We start from the raw sequence: 24728 nt of genomic DNA, 5'->3' as shown, positions 1-24728 counted from the left end.
AGTACTTGACTGGGATGCGGAAACGCTCTCGGACTGGAGTGGGAAAGCTCTGGAATTGTAATGCGGTCACGTGGATGACCGCATAAGATTTCGATTCGTATGGTGACAATTCCGGACGCGAAACGAGCGCGTCCATATTGCTTGCAACTTCCAGCTTCAACTCCCTTGGAAAATGGAGACGTTCCAATGCGAAACCCCACGGGAAAACGAAGGACATCCGAAACAGTCCTCGTACTGCATAATTTCAATTCGTTTGCCATCCTAAGTTAATATCGCAACATTCGTGGTAGATAGGTCTGATCGCATCCCTCTGAAAACGGGCTAGCAGCTGATAATGGAATGTCTGAAACAATACCATGATTTGGCGCTGCTGTCGGAACGGCTACAGGTGCCTTTTCTCACCCATTTCTACGCACGATTCGATCCCGCAAAGTCCAAAGCCTTGGCCTCCTCAATAGCAAACTTTCATCTGCGTGATCTTGAAAGCGCCGACTATCGTTCGGCGTATCATATGCTATGTGATTGGTTCTATGGATGGAATGTCACTGATGGAGACGATGCAGGCGTCGGCGCTGGCGCCGCTGATACTTCAGCAACCCAAGGTGCGGCAGCGAAAGGGAGGGGAACTTCCCCGCCATCAGGCGCTGCTGGTACTGGGGGAGCGGGAGGCGCCGGCCCGAATGCGGGAGAGTTCTTTCGCATGCGACGGGTCCCGCGAGATATCGATATTCGTGAAGAAGGGGAGAGGGTTGAATGTGATCGAATATGCAAGACGTATGAAACCCTACTAGCTCTTAGTCGACGCATTTTGAAACGGTACTACCTCGACATTGAGGAACTACTGCCTAAAATCGGGGACAAGCATGAGATTGGTCCGGACGGACAGAAAGCCTTCCGCGATGAAGGAGATGGGAACGTGGATCTAGATAAAGTGTGGAATTATACAAGATCGAACGCCGATGACGATGATCCCAATGGCATGGGCCGGAGTCGTGAAGGAAGCTCTGATTCGCTCGACAAGGAGATGGAAGACCTGTTGAACATGTCAAGGGCGCCTGGGATGGTTGTGCGCAAGAAAAACCTTACGGGATCGAAACGTGATCTTGCTGGGGGGAGCAGGAGAGCTTCCGTAATGCGAAAACTTGGGTCGAGTGCCGATGTGTTGGGTGGAGGCTCGCAAAAAGCCAGTACCAACGACTTGGCATCTTCAACCCAGCAATTGAACGAAGGGGATTCATCGAACCGACGGCAAGCGGTGCGGGATGCGTCAAGCAAATTAGATTCAGCTGCCGAAGAACCGCCAGGAGGTTCGCGAGGAGGTACAGTCAGTACTGCCGCATCTGCTCCAGTGACCGCTCAGGACACTGCCGGTGGTCCAAGTGTGAGGAAAGGAGTTCTGCATGAGGCGCTGGGGGAGGAAGACGTGCGGAGAGGGATCCAGCGGGACATCAACCATGTCTACGTTCAGTTAGACAAATCTACCGACTACACACTGGTCTGCTTATCCACCGCCTTTTGCATACTGACGTTTTCCCAAATGCTTGGGAATCAGGAGGTGTTCTTGAAGTATTCGGCGCAAGCGCAGGAGCTCTCCATGGACTTTGTTTCGAACACTCTGAAGGTTGTCTGGGATCTCCTCAACCGTGAACTACCGAACGAGCTCTCCTTGCAAGATCTCCGGCATCCGGAACTTTTGCGAATACAGTTCGAGAAGATCATTGAGCTCCGTAGACAGTTCGCTGCTCGCCCAACAGCGGGAGGTCAAGCTCCGCCAGCACCGAGATACCGTTGGAGAAAACTATACCGCAAGTTCGCGCTTCTACATGAGATCTTCACCAGCGTCGATGCGCACCTCTTCCCAAACTTTCTGGTGGCGCACAAGGATGGAGTCAAGGCCGCCAAGTACTCCGCGTTCGATTCTTGTCTGTGGCTCACGGCCGGATATGACTGCATCATACGCATCCATGACATTCGTCCTCCAGCAGTCATGCCGATCGTGGCAGCTGCGCGGGCGGCGGCGGTCGCAGGAATAGCGATAGAAGGGTCACAAGCGGCAGTTAATGTCGTCGCAGGGGCCGATGGCGATGGGTCAAAACCACCTGGAACAGCCGCGCCGACGACCGCATCGCTAGCCGGGCCAGCAGGCGGCACGACAGGACACACATGTCTAGCACAATACGTAGGCCACAAGTCAATCGTGACCGACGTCCACTTCACACGCGACGACACCCACATCGTCTCCTCCTCCTTCGACCGAACAGTTAAAATCTGGAACGCCCAGTCCGCATCATGCGAGCGCACATTACGAGGACACCTGGACGCCGTGACAACATGCGATGTCTCCGCCGACGGCCGGCACGTTGCGTCCGGATCCACCGACTGTACCATCCGCTTGTGGGATATCACCACGGGCGACTGCATCGCAGTCATCAAGAAACACTCCCGGTGGGTTAAAGTGGTACGGTTCTCCCACGACGGCCGGTTTTTGATCACGGCCGGGTTAGATAAACGCATCTATGTCTGGGATCTGAAAATTCTCATCAACTCCAAAGCGATCTCGCATACTCGATGCATCGAGGCGCATACGGATTACATCCTTGACATGGCGACCGCGCGGCCGTCACTGTTGGCCACCACATCTCGGGATTCTACCGTTCGGTTATTCGACTATGTTACGGGACAAGAGCTCGCCGTATTTGATCTGCAGCCGAGCTGGGCGTGCACCATTTGCTTCTCGGACGACGGGCAATATCTTGCTACGGGGTCGTTTGACAATAACGTGGTTATCTTCCGAGTGAAAGATGCTAGCCGCGTGCGCCAGATAAGGGTGCTCAATTTGGGAATATTCTGTGTCCGGTTTCCGAGGGATTTGAGCTATATAGTGGTTGGCAGCACGGAGGGGTTTTTGCAGCAGATTCCGCTGTAATTGGAGAGTTGGATGCTGGTGGGCTCTTTAGCCTTCGACTTTCTCAGAATCTCATTCGTATCATATATTGCAATACTCAACATCGACACTTCATGAGGCATTTTGCACGTTGTTGTGTCTTTTCACAGTCTTCTGGGAGGCTCCTCAAAACGCCTGGTAGCGTCTGTGTGAGCTCCGTCGACGGAGTATATATTGCTATGATAGATACAAGTACACTGCCCAGTCTTAACACCTAAGTTTCAAAAAAGACCTCGTGGGAGACGGATGTTGGAGGCTTCACAATAATCCCACGCGACCGATTTGGGTAGAACAGCGCAACGCCGCTTTCACTTGTCTGTATGCTGACCGCGGGGAGGGGAAGGTATCCCGTTCGCGTTGGGACAACCGTGAACTCGAAAATGCTCGATGTTTTCGCCTAAGCGTTATCCTCTTTCAGCCTCTCTACCGCAAGTGCCACGAGTATTGACATTCACTTACATCGAGAGAAAGAGATTCCTTCTTCTTTCCCGCGAACATCCATGACTCGTAGTCGGCTGAAACCTCATAGTGACCTGTGATGGTCGATAACGAACTGTCCCACTTTGATGTTTCGATGATGAGCTGACATTGCATTGCCTCGCCGACAGTGAGTGACTTGTTCCCATTCCCAGCGATGGCAGGCACGACTTTCGCTCCGACGAGGATCTGCGATGGGGTGCTGTTAGTCTGATTTGATTCCGAGGAAAGCGCGTTGTAGGATTAAGACCAACCTTGCATAAGTTGATCTCAGCGTTATGCAGGAGCTTCCGAACGGACCCTGACGCGCGCTCTCGCACATCTTGACCGGAAATAGCTTGCAAAGCCTAAGTGCCGCTGAGCACGTCAGTTCCTAGTGGCCGCAATAGAATGCAAAGCAACCAACCTCATGATATCCTTTCATGAAACTGACAAGCTGCTTCGCAATTTCAGGCCTCTCGCAGGGTAAAAGTGTCTGCAGCGCTTCCGCATCCAGTGCAGGAATCGCAACGGTGTCGTGTACCGCATAATGAATAAAATCCAACTTAGGAAGGACGGTTTCTCGCACATAATAGTTTAGGCAACCGGAATAGCGGTTCATGCCGGCTGTGGTGAGCATTTCGTCCATTCGGGATAGGAGATACGCTTCCATCTCTGGTGACAAGGTGCGAGTCAGAAGTCTCCTAACTTTGAAAGGCGGAAATGGACCATACCTTCAGATAGATAGCAGTAGGATATCGTCAATTGCGCCTTTTTGTCGACCGCTTCATTGAACGATCCTTGTCTCCCTGCTTTGAAAAGTAAGAACAATCTCCACCACTGCTACCGATGTAAAGCACCGTACGTACCTTCTGGCACCACTCCTGTCTGCAGCTTGTAGACAAGAGGAACCTCTTGCTGCTCAAAGACCAGCTACCGGGCCGCCAACCATATGTCACTATGAGGTCGTTGGAGGGAAAGTGAACAACTACTCACCCTCTCGTCTTTACTGAAGCACGATTCCGCTCTCATAAGCGAACTACTGCTGAGACCAACATCCAACAGCCGTATTGGCGAGTTATTGCGACCAGTCAGGGTATACTGCAACAGAGCGCTGTGACACAAGTCAGGTGACGAAAAGCTGGTACGATCTTTTCCCAAGGAGCGTTTGAAACGTACCTCACGGGATTATGACTAACTTCGTGGGAAATCGATAGCGGCAACTTGAGTTTGGGCGTTTCTAAGAGAGAGGCGAGGTAATGCTTTCCATCTTGGCTTGTATAATCTATCACGAATTTGATCTGAAATCAGGTAAGATGTATGCTTACGTCTGGCAACTAGGGAGCTGGTGAGCTTACCGCATGGTCTAGGGACTGTCCGCTTAGTTGATCATTGTACGGTATCAGAAACGTGATGACCTCATGGGCGCCCGTGGCTGGCAGCACGATCTTGTTATCTAAGGCATCGATCGAGCACTCTTTGTTGTGCGACTGTCCATCTGGAAAGCAGGTTTGAGCGACCTCGTGTCCATGCGTTTCTGACATTGGTCTACATACCGGTATCCGACGTAATCCGGAACGACACGGTCTTGACTGCCGGAAACGTCAACAGCGTCGGAGAGCTAATCGAGAGCGTTCCTTGCTGTATCGAGTGACTGGATGTAAACACTTTTACTTGCAAGTTGCTCCGACTGTCGCCGATGGACGCTTGAGAGGTGTATCAGCCTTCTAGGATCATTGTCTTCCCGTTGAGCCCGGTTCTCACCTTGGTCTGCTAAGCCGGCGGTGACACGGAGCGGTAAGGGGCTTCCGGATATGTTGAACGCCCCCAGATTGTCATAAACAAGATCTAGCTTGCCTAGACGCAGGGCCAGCCGCGTTGCGGAGTAGGTACCGGACATTGAAATCTTCTGAAAATTGACGACTAATCAGCAACTGGTACGACGTGGATACAGGGAACTCATCGCGTACCTCGCCGGCAAGAGCAATGACCGCTGAATCTGGACCAATCGCTACTCCACGATTTGTGAAAATGTAGTCCTTTCCCTCGGTGCTTGTTAAGCGCATGGTTACATCGTCCAGGGCAAACTCCTGTTTGAACGCGGATTAAGGTGAGATCAATGGAGGGGAGCATGCTACAAAAAGGAACATACCTGCTCCAGGCCATTTTGCAAGGAGATCTCGGCTGTTGCTCCCTCGTCATCAGCCACGCTGTTGACGATGATCATAACTTTGACTCCTAAGATGGTACAGTTCCGGACAATGAAGGCTATGGCGAAGGAGTTAGCTTTAAATGCCAAGGGAGCGTCGCCATACGCGCGTACCTTGAGTGAGAGCCTTGACGGTTACAAGCAATTCCGTTGAATAATGCTGCTTCCTTTCTGCAGACATAGTGCGAGAGTTGCTGAGAAGATATATGCATGACTGCAAATACTTTTCATGATTTTGTAACTTTTGCCAGCACGTCGCCATCTTGCTTGTAAACAGATCATCGATAAGTGGCCAGTTCTCATCCGTGGGACGGCCCGTCAAGGACTCCCAGAGGCTGGCAGCTTCCGGGATACGACCTCGAGAGCTATGAATCAGGTCAATGCTTTATCTTGTAGCAACATCTGGGTCGAGAGGCGCGTAACTTACTAATGGATGTGTGCGAGTTCTGCTTTCAGCATCCTGTTGATGCGATACCGTCCACGGTTCTCGCAGCTGCTGATGATACGTGCGATCATTTTCTGCGTGGGCTTTTTAGCCAAAGAAACATTCCGAGACAAGGTTTCATTCCAAGACTCACCAAATATAGCTCGTCAAACGCAACTGTTGAGGACAGAGCATTTTGCAGTTCGGCATTTGACAACGCCGATACCAACGCGGTGGTGTCACCAACGGGTGCAGCTGCAGCGTCTTCCGTTGGAACAAACATTTCTTCGTACACGCCGCACGCGGCGCCAAGAGCTTGGAGCTACGTGCTGTCAGCACAGATGAAGTGAAGTACGCTCACGCAATCTGAAAGTACCTGTGTTCGAGCAATCTCCAGCAGATCCGCTTTCACCCCATCATAAGCGGCCATTGCATCAGCAGTTTGCGAAAGCATCGCCATCACTTCGTCGCAATGGCGAACTACGCTGATGCATGCAAAATATACCCATACTTTGCGGAAATATGGGTACAAGGAAACCTGGGAATCGAGATCAGTACAAACCTCATCAGCAAAAGTCAAGTGCTCGACATAGGCGCACCTCGTTTTCCCTCAGCGATTTCGCCATCTGTACAATGAAGGCTTTCGCGCGCTCTCCAACGGCGTTCGCGTTGCGTAACCGGAACAGCAACTGACATTGTCGAGCGAAAAGGTATATCCGGAAATCAAAGATCGAGACGGTGTTCTGCATAATCCTGTCTCTATAGGGCTTCCTTTGCAGGTTCAGGATGTCTCCGCTATCGTCTCCGGCCTCGGTTCCACCGATGTTTGCAAACCATGGAGCACCCTGCTCTGCGACGAGCTGCAGCGTCAGAAGGAGTCACCTGAAGAGAATGATAGCCAATCCTTACCAGAAAGTGTTTGAAAGAAGGAAGCCTCCAATTCATCGTATTGAACGAGCGCCTCATCTAAGAGATTCATGAACTCGAAGGTGTAAGCAAGACCTTCCTGCACATACTTTCGTTAGTCTTAGATCTATTGTCGATCGGGATTCGTCCACCTCCCAACCTTCATAACAAAGTAATTGCAATAGTTCCACCCTGGAATCAATCTCTGCTGGTCTATTCTGCGGGTATCCTCGTCGTATTGCACGATCTGTTGGTTCAAACTGCTGAGAATCCCCTCTTTCAGATGGTTTTGCATTTCCGCCCACGCCTCGGTGTCCCTCTGGGGGTCGTTGTATAACTTCATTCGGATGCAGCTGGCGAATTGTCAGTGTGAGCCAGAGGACCCGTATTCAGAGTTCGGTGGAGCTTCACCTACCGTTCCTTCTTGAAGTTGAAATCGGATTTGATCTTATCATACACCGTTGTCGCTCCCACACCAAGGAAACGAGCAGATTTGCCTTTCGCATCAGGGTTGTTCAGATATACAATCAGCCACTCTTGGTTTTTCTTATTGGCAACAACATTCAGCCATTCTTGTATCGATTTTCTGATATTCGCCTTATATGCCTCAGTCTCCTGTTTGAGCAATACGGCATTTGAGCAACCCGAACTCCCAACGTCATATATTGACAGTGCGAGACGCTTTTACATACATCTGTCGCCACTAGATACAAGTGAAGGAAATAAGGGCTATGATAAAGCGTTCCCGGCATTACGCGTGGGAACATATCCGCATGATATCGTTTGACGTCGATCTCCAAAGCATCAATGACCCTTGGCGGCCTCGTTGCCCCTCTGCCGAGCGGGTTCTGCCAGCCTACATTGCGAAGCGGTAGCTTTGACTGAAGCTCATCCACAAAGGCAATAGCCGCCGTCGTCTCGTCGGCATCCGCTCCGTGGGAATATGTCACAGTGACCCTCTTGCTCTCGGCCATGGTGATCGTTAGAAGATGGCGGAGAGCCTAGTTTGCCGCTCGTGCAGGAAGTCTGAAATCGTTCCCAGAGCGAAGTCGCACCAAACCAGCCAGCGCGTCTGTGACATAGCGAAAACGACAGCGCAACTCGCTTTGGACTAACAGCATTCCGCCAATCGAAGATCAAGAGCAATAGGAGGAGGGAGAGGTCGAATCAAGAGTCTGCCTACCACATGATGATAAATCGATTTTCAGCGTGCAAAGCATCGATCGCCTGTTGATTTCAAGAAGGAATTTGCCGTGTCTTAGCATCGCCGTTTCCATCCGTCATGAACGCAAGTCGGAGTTCGCTTCGGAAAAGCAAAACCCTGAAGAGTGAAGCACCCTCCCCATACTCGTCTCGGGGCAGTCTGTCTCCACCAAAGGCGGATTTAGCTACCCCACCACCAGCGGAGATCATATATAAGCTATCGAAAAAGATCGCTCAATTGACGAAAGTGATCTACTATCTTAACACGAAGAATGAAGATCAGACCGTCGAAATACATAGTTTGGCCGAAGCTTATGAGGATGAGATCCAGGAGGTGCGTTTTGCGTTCGTTACCATCAAGGATGAATGCTCAAGTATGCTGTTCTAGGTGATATCCGACGGCCGAACTAGGATAAGCAATGTAACTCTCTTGTTGGAAGACAGCGAAACTCGGGTGAAGGCAAAGGACGAGATCATCGAAGTATGTGATATGTGCATCATAGCAATGCTGGCGAGCGTCTGACACGCATGTTGCTGTATAGGGGAATGAGACAAAGGTGACGAAGCTGCTGGCCGAGCTGGAGGATCAAAAACATCATGCGGAGTCGCTCGAAGCAGAAGTTGCCCTCCTTGCAGAGTGAGTCTCATCGCAGACTGATGAGCAGAGGAGAATAGGCTCTTTACTCAGTTTTATTGAAGGAAGAAGCAAGGAGACATTGGCGATATGCAAAAGGAAATGCGAACAATGGCTCAGACGATAGCGGCGCAGAAGAAATCGATAGCCGAACTCACCGCAGCGAAAGATGAGATCAAGAGGAGATCTGAAGAACAAGGCACAGAGCTGCAAAACAAACTCACAAGCGTCAAGCGTGATGCTTTGCATGCGGTAAGGAGCATTGTGCACGTCATTCGGATACTCATGCGATTGACGCTATATTATGGTATCCAGTCGCAAGAGTTGTCAAATTTCCAGGAAGAAAGTAAAAACACCTTTGAGAAGGAGCGAGCGGCGTTCCAGCAGGAGTTGGAAGCGGCAGCCGCGGCTGCGAAGGCTGAGGTGAGTACTGCTAGATCCGAGCGGTCGGCGGTTCCGAGCCTTACACCTAAAGCCCACCGCGTCCAGGCAGAGCAACAAGCGGAGCAGTTCCATCAAGAGATGGAAGCACTCAAATCCCAATTGCGCGACGTCGAGGAGCAGTTCAAAGTGCAACTTGATACCACTCAGTCTACGCTTGCGTCACAGTTCGAGGCGGTATGTAGTGCTCTGGCTTCAACAGCCTACCACAAGCCATGCTAATCGCCTTACCCTCAGGAACATGCTCGACTGGTAGAGTGCCAGCGCGATCTTTCTAATGCCACCGCCAACTTGCAAAGGTAGTCCAACGGTGTCGGTAACCTCGTATGGAAGCCTGATGCTCAACATATCATATCCAGGAAGACAGAGCAATGTGCTGAGCTGCAGCGCAATCATGATCGGACTGTAGAAATGCTTAAAGGGAGTGAAACGGCGGTGGATCAGTCGAAAGAGCAGATCGCACTCCTGAATCAAGTAAATCAGACCTCTGCCATGACGATACAAGGGTCAATACTCAGATGCCTCTCCTTACAATATCTCCGCACGCATTCAGGAAGTATTAGATCTGCAAAAGAAGCTGAAGATCTCAGGTTGGTGTTGTTGCATATGATACCACGATGTTACATGTCGATCTGACTGAAACACCTGTTTGTTTCGCAGATGATCAAATGAAAGCCCTCAATGACTCGGTCGGCCTTCAAGCGAAAGACTTGCGAGATCAGACAACGGCCACAGCACAACTACTCATGGAGCGCAGTGCGCTAGCGGACCGGCTTCAGGAGACCACCACGTACGTATGCATGTGGCGCGCCATTATCGAAGTTGTGATACTCACCAAATATTGGCAGTGCCCTCGATGACGCTAAGGCAACAATCCAAATGCTGGAGGAGCAGTATGGCGAATGCGAAGAAGCCCGTGGGAAGCTAGGTGTGTACAATGGTGTCCTTGAACTGTTCACAATGTTCCCTTCATTTGCTGATCACTTCTAGACCAGCTCGCAACCTTGCTGAAGCCAAGCAGCAGATGTTTGAGGCGAGCGTACTTCACAAGGAGGTGAGTCGGAGTGTTCGTTTGGAATCGGAGAGTCATATCACTGATCTTTTTTGCGCTTCGTTCTGTGATCGGCAGACGCTGGCATCGTCGCTCGCCGACCAGAAAGCGGAGATGGATGCTCAACGACATATGGAGATTACGGCTTTGCAGTCGGAAATGATCAAATTCGAGCGGGAGACGAGCTTGGCAAGAGAACAGGTTAGGGCATCCTCGCATGAGCTTTCCCTCTAGCGACATTCTGACTCCCGCGACCTTGAATGCAGGAAAGGACCGCCTTCCGGAAACAGCTTGACGAGCAGCAAGCTTTGATGGCTCAGAAAGAGGAGGAATGGGAGGCAGCTAAGAAATCTCTTCAGGTGGGTTACCCTTTCACAGCAATTCCATGGAAACAGTGATTCATATTAGGCCTTCAATCACTAGTCAACAATTGCGGAGCATACCCAGACCATCACTATTCTCGAAATCAAGCTTGCAGATCTGGCCGCCCAATTCGAAGCCAAGAAGGTGGAATGCGAGAAGCAGACTGACAAGATAGAGGTATGGGCATACGAGTAAGCATCAAGTCGCCCAACGCTAATGTGGCATCTTTCTTCCGTCACCATACAGCAACTCGACAACAACATTTGCAAGCTCGAAATCGACAAAGCAGACCTGATACAGAAGATGCAGCATCTAGAAAAAACGGTGGTGACGGAGATGCAGAACAAACATGAGAAGGATCTTGCGGATGCCCATGATGAGTGGTACGAGTGAGATGCAGTGGGTACCTCACCATGGTGTCAGTTTGGAGCTCACAACATGTTGAAGGCAGGACAAACTAGCGAGAGATTTGCAAATGACCTCAGACAACCTCGCCGAAGACCACGATAGGGTGTTAAAGGTGAGGATCGCTCTGCAATATTCTTCGCAGCGCTGGCTGCACACCACCCTAGACGGCTGTGCTGACACATACCTTGCTTTAGGCCGTCCTAGCAAGACGAGAAGCCGAGTATGAATCCCAAGTACAAGCCATCCGCATCACGCATCAGAAAGAGATCGCCAAGCTGCAAAAGCTGATCAGCGCCGGGGAGAAGGAAGCGAAAGTGCTGAATGCAGAGAAAGATGATCTTCTAGCTCAATTGGAGGAGAAGCAACGGGTACGATATCATATGCGATCATCCGGACGTCCACCCTTGCCCTGACTTACCGTGTCTCGAAAACTAGGAACACGACGCAGAACTCAAAAACCTCGCCAACCACACGCACACCAGTATCGAAGAAGCGCGCAAACAATGGCAAGCTGAAACCACAGCGCGCGAGACGCAGCTCAAAGTGGCATCCACCATCGCCATGTCCCAGCTGGAGAAAAAGATGCAGACAGAGAAGCAGGAGATGAATGCGGCGCATCAGAAGCGGATGGACGATTTGAGAACGTTTTTCTCGAAGTCTTCTGTTACTGCCAAAAAGGTAGGATCATATTTGAAAACAAACAATACTAGCTCCTGATAGGCTGATGCTTCCTTCCTGAACTAGGAAGCAGAAGCAGCAGGCGCGGCCGCCCTCGCGCAACTCCGGGCCGAAACAGACACACGCTACGCCGAGCTTGATCACAAGCTACGAGCGCAGAAAGCCGAGGCGCTGAAAATAATGAAGGAAGCCCACGATGCTGAAGTCGATAAAATGATTAAGGAGCATGATGCGGATGTCAAAGAGACGAACGCGCTCATCGAGAAACTTGTGGTGGAGGTCAATGGCTTGAAGGTGACGAGATGTTTGCTTTACTCCTGTTGCGGGGTTTGGATCACACTCACCTCACTCAAACGTGTGGACAGACACGCCAGGAGGAGATGGAACTGCAAATAACGGATCTTGAAACGATCAAAGCCGAGCTGGAAGAGTCCCTCAAAGACAAAATCGACGAGATCTCCGCTCTACGGTTCGTTCAAGCCAGTCTCCCCCATTTCCTTGTTCCCATCTCCAACTCACCCATGCACGAACAGAGACGAAATGATAACCCGCCTCGAGATTCTCAAGCGCGATCTGCTGGATCAAGCCAAACAAGACTTGGACGCTAACAACGCCACCCACCTCGAGGAACAACGGCAGATGCTGGGAGATTTTGAGGAGGCGCAGGCGTTTTTCAAGCGGCAACTGGCTGCTCAGGCGAAAAAGTACGTGTATCTTGTTCCCCTCGCTAGTGGTCCTTAGTTCTGCGATGCTCATTGATTTGCCGTCAGACTGGACGATGCAGATATCAAATACATCAACCGCGAACCGCGAGATGTTGATTTGAAGCAGATAAACGAGCTAGAGGAGCGGCTTGATCAGGGAAAGCAAATTATTGCTGCTCTGATGGTGGGGCACCGTTTTGCTTCTGTGGTTCATGCGCCACATCGTGCTCAAGCATTTCTGTGTTGTGTAGGAGGAAGTGGATTACTTCAAGTTGGAGCTAAACAACCGCGAAGCCAACTTCAACAAGATATTCAATAAAACACCGATAGTGGGGTTCATGCAACCATTCAACAAGGTGCGGGCGCCTACTGCACAAGGGAGATGTTACAGGGTTGCATAGTGAACTGATGCTTTTCTCCTTCGTTTCAGCAATCCAAAAGTTCGAAATCGTTTTCAAATCTAAGTACAGGCAAATTACCGCCATTACCGTTATCAGCGCCGACGGCAACACCGCCATAAAACGAGCCGAGAGCGGGGTGCGAGCCACCACCCGCCGGTCCCACTTGTACATAACTTAATATGCTCTACATACCCTACAGTTCATTACGTGGTGCAAACTATCTAATGCGCTACGCTATAAGCCGCTGTTCACTCCTTCAATTGCTCCTGTTTTCCAGCTTCATGGCTGTATCCGCGTGCGATCCCACTCCTCCCCTCCACAGCCTTGGAGACCTTGGTGTTTCCGATTTCGGGCTCCAGGCCGCGGAATGTCCGTTTCTCGTTCAGGTAGTTTGCTCCGGCAGAATTGGAGGAGAGCGTCGCTAGCGTGGAGTCCCCGTTCCGTAAGGTCAATTGACCGAGAGAGTTACCCAGGCCTGAGTCGCCTTCGTCTGCCCGTGCTCCCGCACCAGCGCGCCCCTTCTGCTTGTATGTTCCCGTGACGAGCGAGAAGTAAGGCTCGTCATCGCTGTCTTCTCCTGCCTCGTTTCCATCCGCGGCTTCTCCCGATGTTCCACTGAGCTCATTTGCCCCTTCCAACAGCCTCGGGGCGATGACGGAGAGATTTGTCTCGTACGCGCCTGTCCACTCTCGCGAACTGACCAGGGCCAGCTCCAGCTCGTATGGCGTCACAATAGGGCGCAAAAACTCCCGCGAATCCAATAACGAATTTTCTGGGCACGCTACTAGGACGAAACAATCAATCTCCAAAAAGTTGGCAAGCTTGGCGATGTTGGGCTTGCCAACGGCGAGGATGTACGGCTTTTTGCCGGCGGCGATAATCAGTCGCTTGATGTGACCGATCACGGAGAGGTAATGCGCTGTAAACCCAGGACGTAAGAACTTCCCCAAGCAACGAGATAGGCATGATACCTCACTTACCAACTCCTAGCGTTCCCACAACGATCCCGATCACTTCCGCATCTTTGGCCTTTTGCACCATGAAGTATCGTCGCATAAGCAGGCGTCGAGATTGAGAGGCTTCATCACACGACGAGTTTGTGGCCGGATCGTATGAAATGATCTAAGAGAGCGAATAGGGTGAGGCGACATGTCGACTGCAACTGGACCCAACCGGGACTTACCTTGTTGCTTTGGTGCGTCAGGACGAGGTTGGTGAGAGTAAGACTTTCTGGGCCAACATAGAATATGGAGTAATCCTCAATCTTCGTTCCTTCCTTCAGGTGTATTTGGCGTCCTGATATCTCATGTATTTTAGACAACCGTGCAGGTGTCGGAAGCGGTCGTCTCTGTGGGGCTTGGCATGACGCCGACGTCCCACAACATGAGCCAGTCCCGACCGCCGGTGATGAGCATGCATCCGTTGACGTGCAACAGGACGTGCTATCGGCTGCACAGGTTTCTTCGACAGTAGCTGGGGGAATGTCTCCTTCCAGTGCTGCACTCTCCCGTTGCACATCCTCGGCTATTGTTGCCTGCGTAACGAATTGGAATCCAGCCCTTTGGCAACGCTCGCTGATGTCGTCTAGAGAAATACCGTGAGCCCTAGATCGTAGTTGCTATACATGTGACCTACTTTTTTCTTACCGAGAGAGTGCTGATACATGACATCAGCAACCAACAGGACCGGTTGGGCTTTGTCTGCACCGAACTGCTCTTCGAAACGCGAAACACAGTTCGACACATCTATGGTGCCTTTCGGGAACACGTAGAACACAGGTATCCTCGAAGTTCTGTGACAAAAAAAGTGTCAAGAAACAGAGCATCTAGGCCGGAGTCGTGGGAGTTTCACTTACGGGCTCAAGCAGGTACGACCATAGTGAACGACGAGGTCGGAGTACACGTGCTCCGCCGCAATTTCGTCCACACAGCAGCTACGTAGGAACCCAAGGCGTTAGTGGAGTCCCGTCTTGCTGGGAGTTTCAAAGACTGTGGCACCAACCTTCCGAAGGTGGTGTCAGCCAGAACATAGAAGGTTCGACCTGTGACACTTTCCAGTTGTGAAGCGACGCGGGAGGAGTCGGCCAGCAGTTCGTCCGGGAATTGCAGCGCTATCTAGTATGGGACAAGGGGACGCCCTAAGTTGCCGTTCCCCCGGTGGCTGTCAAGTAGCAGAAGCCAACGATAGATACCTTCTGGTAGTTGTTCTTCACAATGTACTCCGCTGTCCGGTCGATATCGTAGTTGTTCGCAAAGCTGGCGTCGTCCGTCGAAGGGATGGACAGCAACGCGGCGACGGCGGCGGAGGCCCCCGGCAGGTCCAGAGTCCGCTCCAGAACGTCCCTGCCGTCGTTGGAGAAGTTTGTAGGGCCCTCGAGACTTGAGGTCGTCATTGTACGTTTCGTGCGTGTTCTTGGTCAGAAGAGGAGGAAGAGCGAGAAAAGCCAGAGACCCCTCGCGTGAGTAATAAACCGGCGATTCAACGCGTTAGGACTTTTTCTCGCCTGAGCGGGACTGGGACTTGCAGGACAGTTGCTGTAACAAGCAGACGCTGCATATATCATACGGGTCCAAAAGGTAGTTGCCTGGGGTGTATATACTGTACATTCCTCTGGGTTCCTTCTGAGTTTTCTATTCGCTGTACCTTTCCATGTTTGGGATTTAAGTTAGATTCGGATCAGACCCAAAAATGTGTGTTCTTCGTTCATGCAACATCGTGTTCCCCTCCGTATATGGATGCTACGGCTCTATTCTACTCTACGAAGTACGCCTACTGATTATTCGTCATCAGACTCGTTGTCCGTCTCCACTCTCCGGTTCGTATTGACGAACAGATCGTCGTCGTTGTCCGAGTCTTCCGAACCACTCTGTACCTCCCTGCTTGCTTCTACCGCCGTCGGAGATCCAGAAGCGTGTCCATTTGCCATAAACTCTGACGGCCTGGAAGATGAAAGGTCAGACCCCATAAAACATTATTTCCGACTATGCGGCCCCCATATCGTAGTACGCTACCATAGCCCCTGATTTTTGATATGCTTGACCTGGTCAGGCATCAAAACGTGAAGAATCTCCCCATCGACTCTCGCAGCTCTCGACTCTTCTCCTCCCAACTCCACCAGCACATAACTCCCTAAGAGTCGAACATGTCATGTTATTTCAAGGGAACGAAATGAACTCTCGTACCGGGTATGTACCACAGCTTACCCCGCTTGACCCAGACGACGTTACGGAACTTTTGAGGCATGGAGACTGTTGCAGAGTGGACTGTGTTGGGTAATGCGACTTCGTAGTTCCCTCCCCCCTTGTTGTTGAGTATCTTTGCGACCAGCGCGCTGGGTCCGGGGAGGGGTAATGCTTCCAAAGCTGCCTGCGATGTCTGTTTCCGGCCCATGGTGCGTCCTGCTGTTGTGATAGAGCTACCTCAGACTCTATCCGTCGGTTGTCCGTCCCTATCGAATTGCTTTTTCGCAGACAGGCAAGTGCAGACGAGGAAGGCGCGTCGATTTGACGACCGCAAGTGGAGAACGTCTTTGTCACTTTCGTCCAGCCACGTTCCAGCGGTCGTCCCACGTCTCTAAACAAGTCGTCTCTCAAACGAAACAGGTATCGTGGCTACACCTAGGTATTGCGCTCGCAAGGACAGGCTGTCTCGCAGTAGGGTCGGAGCGCCATCTTCTCCCCCCGCTCTATATGAAATGAGTAGCCGTTTCGACTCGGGCTCGCTCTTATCACGCAGTCGAGCAGGGGCTGACATGTCCCGTGGTGGCAACGACGCCGTTCCGCTACTGCCGCGGACGTCGGAGGGGAACCTATTCCCGGAACGAACGGACGGCCGACCGGCGGTCACAATCGCCCGGAGAGCGAAAGCAGCGCCACCGCCGCCAAGATGGCTGTCGCTGGAGTTCGTCGCGTACTATGCGGTTATCATCGTCGGTTTGCCGGCTCTATTTAGGTGCGCTTGGGGATTCAGTGATGGTACGGCATGTCGTCTGGGCGAGAGAGAGCTAGTCCTCGCTGGTTATGCATCCTTCGGCCAACCTGTAATGCGGGCCCGTCGGCACTTTGTCCTGACCCAAACATCCTCGTGCAGAGAGCCACCCCTCATATGCCAAATACAGCCGCAAATTGTCCAAAGGATGGATGCTGGGTCGCAAAGTGGTAAGAACTCGAAAGCATACCTCTCAAAAATGCGTTAGTATCATTTATGCGGTATCCGGTTGCTCGACAGGACAACAGCGATTCCCAATATGCCTCTTTTCGTAACAACATGGTGTTACTGGCGCAAGTGGCAGTAGGATACCTCATTCTGTCGCATGCGGTTCAGAGGAGGGGACCGCGATTCCGGCCGCTTTTCAGCCTCGCGTTCTCGTTGATCTTTCTTGGAGCGATCCACGGGTCCTCCCTGCTGAAGATTCTGGCAATCACCGGTGTCAACTTTCTTATCACGTCGACGATCGGGCACCTACGTCTTGGAGTAGCTTTGACGTGGATTTGGAGTGTGGGCATCTTGTTTGCCAACCAAGAGTTCAAAGGGTATCGCTATGGATCACTCTCTCCGTCTTTGGCTTGGCTGGTGAGCTGCGGGTACATACGACGCACGCACGTCAGCGGCCTGGGCTGCCCTTACATCGCTGACGCGGGTCGGGCTGTGTTTAGGACCAAGTCCAGGGTTTCAACATGCGGTGGTGGGTGACGTTCAACTTCACGACACTACGGATGATATCTTATAGCATGGACTACTATGCGCTCACGTCGGAAACGCGCGACAAATCGAAAGCCGAGGTGTGTGTTGATCCTCTTCGTCGCGGCAATGGAGATAAGCACTGAAACACGTCCTGCTTAGTTCCATCGCCAAACATGTTCAGAGTGTTCCTCAGCAGTTCATCCAGGAGAGCAATGCTCCCGGGCGCGCGTGCAGGGTCCCCTCCGAGCGGCAGAATACTCCCTCGTAAACTATTTCTGCTATCTGCTCTACGTACCGCTGTATCTCGCAGGGCCCATCATCACATACAACGATTTCATTGCGCAACTGCGGTATCCACCGCGGGGGATCACATTCAAGGGCACGGCCCTGTACGCTGTGCGGTGGATGGCAGCTACATTGTTAATGGAGTGGATGCTGCATACTATCTATGTGGTGGCCATTAAGGACACCAAGGCGTGGGAGGGATTCAGTCCGTTCCAAATGAGTATGGTCGGGTACTTCAATTTGAAGCTGATATGGCTGAAGGTATGCGGCATACTTGTTTTTCAGTCCGTTTTATTCGGCTTGTTGGTCCAACTCACTGCTGCTCATCCAGCTTCTCATAATCTGGCGCTTCTTCCGCCTCTGGGGCATGGCCGATCGGGTCGAAACAACCGAAAACATGACCCGCTGCATGTCCGACAACTACTCCGCAATGGAGTTCTGGCGGTCCTGGCATCGCTCCTTCAACCGCTGGCTGATCCGCTACATGTACGTCCCCCTCGGCGGGTCGCGGTACTACGCCCTCAACATCTTCCCTACCTTCACCTTTGTTGCTATATGGCATGATATTTCGCGGAAGTTGTTGACATGGGGGTGGTCGGTGTCGTTGTTCATATTGCCGGAGTATGTGCTGAGGATGGTATTTGCTAATGAGCGGGTAAGTGCGCGGGACGGGTGTGCAGAGTACTGGCCCATCCCTATATTCTGGCTTCACTCACGTTTGTGGTCGGTCCTCGATTTTCCTTGAAATTAGTGGCGCCAGAAGCTCGGCCCAACGACATACCGGCACATAACAGCCTCCGCAGCGGTGGTAAACATCATCCTGATGATGATTGCCAACCTCGTCGGTTTCGCGGTCGGCGTCGACGGCGTGAAGGAGATGTTGGGCCAGATCTTCAATGCAAATGGTGAGTTGGGGATTTGAGTTCGGGCCTATCCTGGGATTCAATGGAGAAGCGGCCAGAAGGGCGGGCGGAACAGTACCGCATAGAGGTGGACTCCTCAAACAAGACTGACTCTTCGCTCCCTCTGTCTCCATACTAATCATGCATCGGTTTCGTAGGCATCATCTTCGTGATCAGCACCTTTGTCGCCCTGTTCTCCGCCGTACAGCTCATGTTCGAGCTTCGGAATGAGGAAGAGCGGCGAGGGTGGCAGAAATGATTGAGACGGTTTTGGAAGTCAATGTCTCTTTGACGAACCGAGGTGGTCTGCCGAAAGACTTCCGAAGCGGGAATTACCTAGGACTTGGCAATCAAGTCGCCAGGAGGGTGGCATCATTATTCATCATGTTCAAGTAGTTATCAAACATTCTGTCGCCTATGCATCATCAATGTCTTCCCCTCTTTGTGGTGTTCCCTGCTTCGTATAACGCATTTTGACGGCGCCGCTCGCCGCTCTCTCTCAGTGGCTGTCAGTCTCCAGCTCCAGCTGCGTTGCTAAGCGATATCCTACTGCCATTATATGCAGATTGGCAAATGTGAGCCATCACCCTGATGCTCAGGAAGAATACAGCTTGGTTCTGGCGGGCAGAAGAGACCGTCGTCCTACCCCAGCTAAAGAATACGCTGGGATGCCAGAGTGGGCCCTGGGAGAGCATCATTCCATCGACTCATCAGTCTTCGAGTATCTTGAACCCCAATGGTTGGGATGTGTTCTGGATCCGATCGCATCGACTTGAGGAGCGGCTTCTCCTTCAAATGCACAGGTTTTGGACCCTCTGGCGTCTCGGGTATGACCTTCGTGATGCCTTGTATCCCAAAACTTAGCTCAAGAACCCCTCCTCGATAGGAGCGACCGTCGTTCCGGACAGCACGCCCGCTCAACTTATTCTTGAATACACAGTTATTGAACGCCTTTGTTTCGCGTCCGACATTGTAGCAGGTGGGGGAAGTTCATGTGCAGAAATTTCCAGCGCTGATTCCATTCCTTGTCGTACTTATCCTTCAGCTTCCACATCCTATTCCTGCGCGATATCCATACCCGAGTCGATCTCCCACCCACTTCCGGGAAGTCTTGATAACTTCCTCCCTCGTTCAACGCAATGGAAGGTACCATCCAGCGCACATCTTAAGCCCTCCGCCCCTCCTTCAGACACTGTTTCGGGTCCTGCATCTCCTTCTTGCACAGCACACAAGTGGTCGGTGTGCTCCGCAGTTCGAGGCGAATGGAACGCGACGGATTCCAGCGGCGCGGACGTGCAGCCCACTTCGGCAACAGAGGGAGGGATCTCGCTGGATAATGACGACTTTTCGACCCAGAGACCTTCGAGAAATGTCTTCGCGATGTGTTGTCGGATGCAGTGTCGGATGCTTTTAGTGATAGATATTCCGGTGCGCAACTGGAGCACTTGGGACGTCCTAGCCAGAATCCTGTAGCACAACGAAAGCAACGAACGCGCCTCAAGAGTCAACAGAGGTGAGCAAGCAGCTCAACCTGAGCTCAGACCTGAGCTCAACGTCTGAAAAGTTAAAACTCAAAGTTCTAGCTAGAGCTCCCAGCACATCCTCCTCGCAACCCTCTTGCTTTCTTGCCAACTGCACCGCATAGAGTACGAGAGAGGCGGAACGGCCGTCCCTATACTGCCCTAGATCTTTCGGTTACCGAGCCCTCAGCTTCCCACCGCCTTCTCCAGCCCACCCCAGCCAACATGGTCGTCCGGATTCGTCTAGCACAATGGGGCCAACGCCATAACCCATTCTACGGCATTGTCGTCACAAACCACCGTGCAGCACGGGACGGCAAATATCTCGAGCGGGTGGGGACATACAACCCTATCCCCGACGCAACAGGGATCAAGCGAATGGAGCTGAACGCGGACAGGATAAAGCATTGGTTGGGCGTTGGTGCCCAGCCAAGCGATAGGGTGGCTTGGTTGCTGGCAAAGGTGGGTGTGGTGGACTTGCTGTGGGGGGCTGTTTTGGTGGGTCTGCGACCTAGACCGATGTCTGACTTACACCTTTCTGCAGCTGGATCTCATGCCGCTAAAACCACGCCAACTTCAGAACCAAGGCACTGTCTCAGTAAACGACCCCAAGACATGGGAAATCCAAGTACGAAATGCATCCGGCGCCGCCATCACCCACCTGACCGCCTCCGAAGCTCGCAACTTGCTGTCGGATACGGAACTCGGGAAGGAACTGCCGAAAGACCACCCGCCCAAACCGCCAGCTACGTCGTCGATCACACATGAGACCCTTAAACTGGACGGAACTCCACCGGCGCAACCATTGACGGCCGCCGAGCGGTTGCTTGTGTTGCAGAAGTTGACGGGCATCCAGCGATGAGATAGTGGAAAGGATGAGCGTTACGAGAACGCAGGCACGCCAACACCTCCTTGTGCAATAGGGGCACTGTTTTGGAAAACTGCACTCACACTACATATACAAGCAGAACCACATAGAGTTCCCGATTTTGATGGGCATCACCGGTTACTAGCTCGTGGAGGTTGTTTGTTACATATTTATAGCCGAATAGAATCAGATACCAAGTATTACATTCAACAAATCCTTATTTACATGCGTCTTATCGATCAGCAGAGAAGTAGCCTCAAATGCGCCTATCAACTAGAAGGTAACTACGATCGACAATGTGATTTCGCTACATCTCGAAGCTACACTGGGAGACGATAATCGGCACTCAATGGCGAAGCTTTTCATGTTGCTCGCCCGCTCCTCGAATCATGTCCGCCCCGACCCGGCGTCGGCGGAACAGTACGCGCTTCAAACTTCCCACTAACATGGCAACGGACAGCGTGCGTGATATCCCGCCGAGAGGGAACACCGGAGCCCAAGTGCCGATGTTCGTTCGTTTGCTGGGCCTTCGCTGCCCCAAAAGGGTGCTAATTTCCCCCCTATTTCTACTATCGCACCAGCGTTGCGTCAATTTGAGTCAACTGGGGCAGCAACGTTTTCAACTTGAGTCTGTAGGTTGCCCTCGACGTGGTTTCCAGTGGGTTGCCCTCCAGATACACGGTCGTGAGCTCCTTCTTTTCTTTCAATTGGGCCTCCACTTCCTCAAAGGACGCGAATTTGTTCCCATTGGCCTAGAAGGATCAGAGAAGTGATCAGTATGGCATACCAACATGGGAGCGCGCTCAAATCTGCACCAGCATCTCCCTGAAAGCGCTACCAACCCAAAGCTCTTCCAAATGCTCAAGGGGCTCCAAGCCCTGCAAGTGTGTTATCCGATTCGAGCTGATGTCGAGCGTCTTCAGGTTCTTGTTGCTTTCCAGCCCTTCCACCGTCTCAATTGCGTTGTGACTCAAGTACAGCTCCTCCAAATTGCTCAACTCGGATAACCCTTCTATCTTCGTAAGCCGATTGCTCTGACAGTGTGTAAATGGATTTAGTACACGGCCTTCCAGAGTGGGTTGAGCGTAGGAGGAGCCCGCTCGGTGTACCTGCACGCTCAGGGATTTCAGGTTCTTCAGCTTACTCAGTCCCTGTAAGTAGACCACGGTGTGTGAGATAATAGACGTGCAAGGGCAGCAGCCGATCGAGCAAGCCCACCTGAAGCTTTGTGATCTTGTTCTTCCCCAGCCACAATTGCTCGAGGTTCACCAGAGTGTCCAGGTTCTCTATTACCTATATCCGAACGTAAGCCTCGGTAAGCACCCGCATGATAGCCCTACAGACGCAACTGCTTCCCTCAATGGGAAAACTTACCCGTATCCGGTTGGCGCCCAACTCCAAATTCTTCAAGTTGACCAACGTTTCCAACCCTTTGATTTGGGAGATCTTATTGGCGACAAAGAACAGATCGGTCAGATTTGTGAGATGGGCTATGTTTTCGATGTGTCGGATTTTGTTGAACGACAGGTCCAATGAACTGGCAAGATGCACATCTATCAGTTCGTTGCGAGCACCTCTTCGGATGACTTTTGGTGTCTCACGTCAAAGCTGAAACAGCTTCGAGATTCTCGATCTTGGAGAGCCGATTGTCATAGTAGTCGAGCTCGTCCAGGTGGGGCATGTGTGGGAACACCCCGATACGCGCAAGAAGGTTTTGTCGAAACCGGAGTCTCTGTCGTCGTAACATCACAAGTAAGCATTTGTTGCGGGGGCCTCGCCGCTCCACAATAATCATCCAACCTGTAGCTGCTTGAATCGTGTAAAATCTAGCCCTTCGAGTGTGTTCAGCCGTTGGTGGACAAGGTCCAGGTCCTACATAGTCATAGTGCTCAGTAATTGTCACCCCCCTAAAGCACTGAGAGCCAAGTAGGCGCACCTCCACATCGTCAGGCACATCATCCAGAAAGCCCTCTAGAGGATATCAGAAGGATAGTCAGTTTAGCTTGGCGAGAAAACACGTTGAATGCCGAAGATTGCGCATAAGATCACCTAAGGACCGCCCAACTTCCTGCTCAGGGGTCTCCTCTTCTGAATCAGAGTTCCCAGCGGCCCCGTTCACCTGCGGAGTGGCGTTTGCTGCTGAGGCGAGCTCTCCTTCCGTTGCCTGGTCGCTCATGATTAGCTTTTGTCAAAGTCCGCAAGCACCAATCTGTCGTCCAACGAAAGCAGAGGCCCTCATGATATAGGGGCGGCAATGGCTTGACTTGTTTGGCTTGACTATTACCGGGTGGTGGTGATCAAACCAAATCGTGGCCAGCCACGGCTAACCATTGGTTAACCATGGTTAAGCTCACATTAGACTTTGACAGTATTTGACAGATTCATATACAAAGGACTTACAGGGAGTGGCCTCATCCCTAACCATAACCCTAACCGTGCCAAATCATGTTGGGACCGGTGGTCAAGCCATGACTTGCCCATTTCTGGTCAAGTCAACTGATGGCTTCTACAGCCAAACCTTGTAGCCTAGTCGGACCGCGCCATGGCTTGCCTCATGACAGCGCGTACGGATTTCGACAGTATTTTTCAAAATGCCTTTCAATATTTATACGGCCCATAATATGAGGCATGGAGGAAGGGTTAAAGAGGAGTTGCCTGCTGCGCCTGCTCATCGCTTGAGATGTCGGAATGGACAGGACTTGCGGACGAACGTTCTGCAGGAGTTCATACCCTGCATTTGTATTGCACCGCGGTACGCCCATACCTGACGGTGACTCTTTCCTCTGATCTCTCACTAAAATGTAGGTGGGTAGCAACGTATCTCAAGCTTTCCGGGCGGAAAGCAATGGCCGTGCAGAGTCGTAATAAAGTCCTGTAAACACATCGTCTTGATCCGTGCCAGTGTAAGGAGAGGCTATAGGCGACCTTCAGAGGCCGCGTGCAGAATGTTAGACATCAACTGTGAACATATCATAGAATTCTTTCCCATACCCTGAGACGTTGCCGTTGACGGCCTTCCAATCTCTCCGGAAACGAAGAGCGGTCGGGGTTCCTGTGGCCGCCGGGTCTACCGTAATCGAAAACATATTTTGCTGACCTATCCAGTCAATGCTCGGCTTATCAATGCGCCTGTCACCAAGATTGTAGTTCGAGTCCATCGCCACAACACTGCATGTCAGGATATCAGCGAATATTTGGGAGGGTAATCCAGCTCAAAGATCTCTGGTGAGGAGCCAAACGTAGTCTACGGAGAAGGTATTAGATCCACTGCGATGGGTGACCGACGCCCGACAACTGAGCTTTGACTTACTGTCGAAAGCCGAGACGAGCAGCCTCAGCATGCTGGACAAACCACTTAGCGGGACTATTGACATTGTACCCGAAGGGAAGGATGATGGCGATTTTCAAAGTTCGAGGAGAGAGAGACAAGGCCGCGTCCGACAACGGTACGGAGACGGATAGGATCGCTACGATGACTACGGGTAGCCACATCGTGAAAGAAAGTTTATAGTATTGATCGAAAACGTATATATGACGTTCTTGGTTCTCGTCCGAAAGTCCAGGAATGAAACGAACCTTTTTCGCGCACTGCCTCCTCGTTTCTTCGCCAGACGTGACAACAACCTACCTTTAGACCCTGAGAATGAT

At 51.8% G+C, this 24728-nt stretch overlaps 9 protein-coding genes across 9 annotated transcripts; 4 read left to right on the top strand and 5 right to left on the bottom strand.

Moving 5' to 3' along the window:
• The first annotated feature begins 147 nt into the window (after positions 1-147).
• EV422DRAFT_545967 (WD40-repeat-containing domain protein) lies at positions 148-3021 on the top strand. Its single transcript, XM_053071498.1, has one exon. It carries the CDS (start codon positions 335-337, stop codon positions 2924-2926), a length of 2592 nt encoding a protein of 863 aa, XP_052921396.1. The 5' UTR covers positions 148-334; the 3' UTR covers positions 2927-3021.
• EV422DRAFT_545965 (uncharacterized protein) lies at positions 2966-7971 on the bottom strand. The gene is made up of 22 exons (XM_053071497.1): positions 7632-7971; positions 7355-7554; positions 7100-7292; positions 6943-7039; positions 6633-6883; positions 6410-6571; positions 6188-6355; positions 6037-6128; positions 5724-5974; positions 5553-5668; positions 5371-5490; positions 5165-5309; positions 4957-5106; positions 4759-4898; positions 4580-4701; positions 4397-4514; positions 4270-4333; positions 4135-4209; positions 3828-4075; positions 3676-3768; positions 3404-3610; positions 2966-3341 (listed from the first exon to the last, which is right to left on the bottom strand). Exons 1-22 carry the CDS (start codon positions 7911-7913, stop codon positions 3159-3161), a joined length of 3477 nt encoding a protein of 1158 aa, XP_052921395.1. The 5' UTR covers positions 7914-7971; the 3' UTR covers positions 2966-3158.
• Positions 7972-7973: 2 nt separating this feature from the next.
• On the top strand, positions 7974-13207 carry EV422DRAFT_608210 (uncharacterized protein). Its single transcript, XM_053073831.1, has 25 exons — positions 7974-8476; positions 8531-8623; positions 8685-8779; positions 8842-9028; positions 9092-9199; positions 9266-9394; positions 9455-9516; positions 9577-9691; positions 9771-9807; positions 9878-10007; positions 10066-10145; positions 10213-10271; positions 10347-10469; positions 10535-10627; positions 10692-10808; positions 10878-11014; positions 11079-11151; positions 11234-11407; positions 11475-11717; positions 11784-12011; positions 12083-12186; positions 12251-12421; positions 12488-12605; positions 12673-12777; positions 12852-13207. Exons 1-25 carry the CDS (start codon positions 8222-8224, stop codon positions 12939-12941), a joined length of 3126 nt encoding a protein of 1041 aa, XP_052921394.1. The 5' UTR covers positions 7974-8221; the 3' UTR covers positions 12942-13207.
• On the bottom strand, positions 12755-15238 carry EV422DRAFT_623474 (diphthamide biosynthesis protein 2). The gene is made up of 7 exons (XM_053074224.1): positions 15014-15238; positions 14824-14936; positions 14678-14755; positions 14469-14614; positions 14006-14406; positions 13803-13944; positions 12755-13741 (listed from the first exon to the last, which is right to left on the bottom strand). Exons 1-7 carry the CDS (start codon positions 15212-15214, stop codon positions 13071-13073), a joined length of 1752 nt encoding a protein of 583 aa, XP_052921393.1. The 5' UTR covers positions 15215-15238; the 3' UTR covers positions 12755-13070.
• Positions 15239-15421: 183 nt separating this feature from the next.
• EV422DRAFT_545955 (uncharacterized protein) lies at positions 15422-16321 on the bottom strand. The gene is made up of 3 exons (XM_053071496.1): positions 16026-16321; positions 15834-15951; positions 15422-15761 (listed from the first exon to the last, which is right to left on the bottom strand). The coding sequence occupies exons 1-3, from the start codon at positions 16210-16212 to the stop codon at positions 15599-15601; spliced, it is 468 nt and encodes a 155-aa protein (XP_052921392.1). The 5' UTR covers positions 16213-16321; the 3' UTR covers positions 15422-15598.
• Positions 16322-16333: 12 nt separating this feature from the next.
• EV422DRAFT_292239 (glycerol transporter) lies at positions 16334-19117 on the top strand. Its single transcript, XM_053066040.1, has 8 exons — positions 16334-16796; positions 16912-16979; positions 17050-17394; positions 17478-17603; positions 17665-18051; positions 18122-18445; positions 18542-18695; positions 18851-19117. Exons 1-8 carry the CDS (start codon positions 16517-16519, stop codon positions 18949-18951), a joined length of 1785 nt encoding a protein of 594 aa, XP_052921391.1. The 5' UTR covers positions 16334-16516; the 3' UTR covers positions 18952-19117.
• A 1081-nt stretch (positions 19118-20198) lies between these two features.
• EV422DRAFT_591649 (ribosomal protein S16 domain-containing protein) lies at positions 20199-21272 on the top strand. Its single transcript, XM_053073538.1, has 2 exons — positions 20199-20674; positions 20757-21272. Exons 1-2 carry the CDS (start codon positions 20438-20440, stop codon positions 21072-21074), a joined length of 555 nt encoding a protein of 184 aa, XP_052921390.1. The 5' UTR covers positions 20199-20437; the 3' UTR covers positions 21075-21272.
• On the bottom strand, positions 21273-23381 carry EV422DRAFT_545939 (uncharacterized protein). The gene is made up of 9 exons (XM_053071495.1): positions 23130-23381; positions 23017-23051; positions 22881-22952; positions 22682-22812; positions 22455-22617; positions 22299-22373; positions 22190-22231; positions 21923-22114; positions 21273-21832 (listed from the first exon to the last, which is right to left on the bottom strand). Exons 1-9 carry the CDS (start codon positions 23254-23256, stop codon positions 21650-21652), a joined length of 1020 nt encoding a protein of 339 aa, XP_052921389.1. The 5' UTR covers positions 23257-23381; the 3' UTR covers positions 21273-21649.
• Positions 23382-23902: 521 nt separating this feature from the next.
• Positions 23903-24572, bottom strand: EV422DRAFT_571804 (uncharacterized protein; the record flags this gene model as incomplete). Its single annotated transcript, XM_053073037.1, has 3 exons — positions 23903-24005; positions 24072-24248; positions 24391-24572. 3 exons carry the CDS (start codon positions 24570-24572, stop codon positions 23903-23905), a joined length of 462 nt encoding a protein of 153 aa, XP_052921388.1.
• Positions 24573-24728: the final 156 nt, after the last annotated feature.

The sequence above is a fragment of the Fimicolochytrium jonesii genome (assembly GCF_025526975.1).
Source record: "Fimicolochytrium jonesii strain JEL569 chromosome Unknown EV422scaffold_37, whole genome shotgun sequence".
NCBI lineage: Eukaryota > Fungi > Chytridiomycota > Chytridiomycetes > Spizellomycetales > Powellomycetaceae > Fimicolochytrium > Fimicolochytrium jonesii.
The sequence above is the reverse complement of the archived record's forward strand: the minus strand, read 5'-3'. Positions and strand labels throughout refer to the sequence as shown.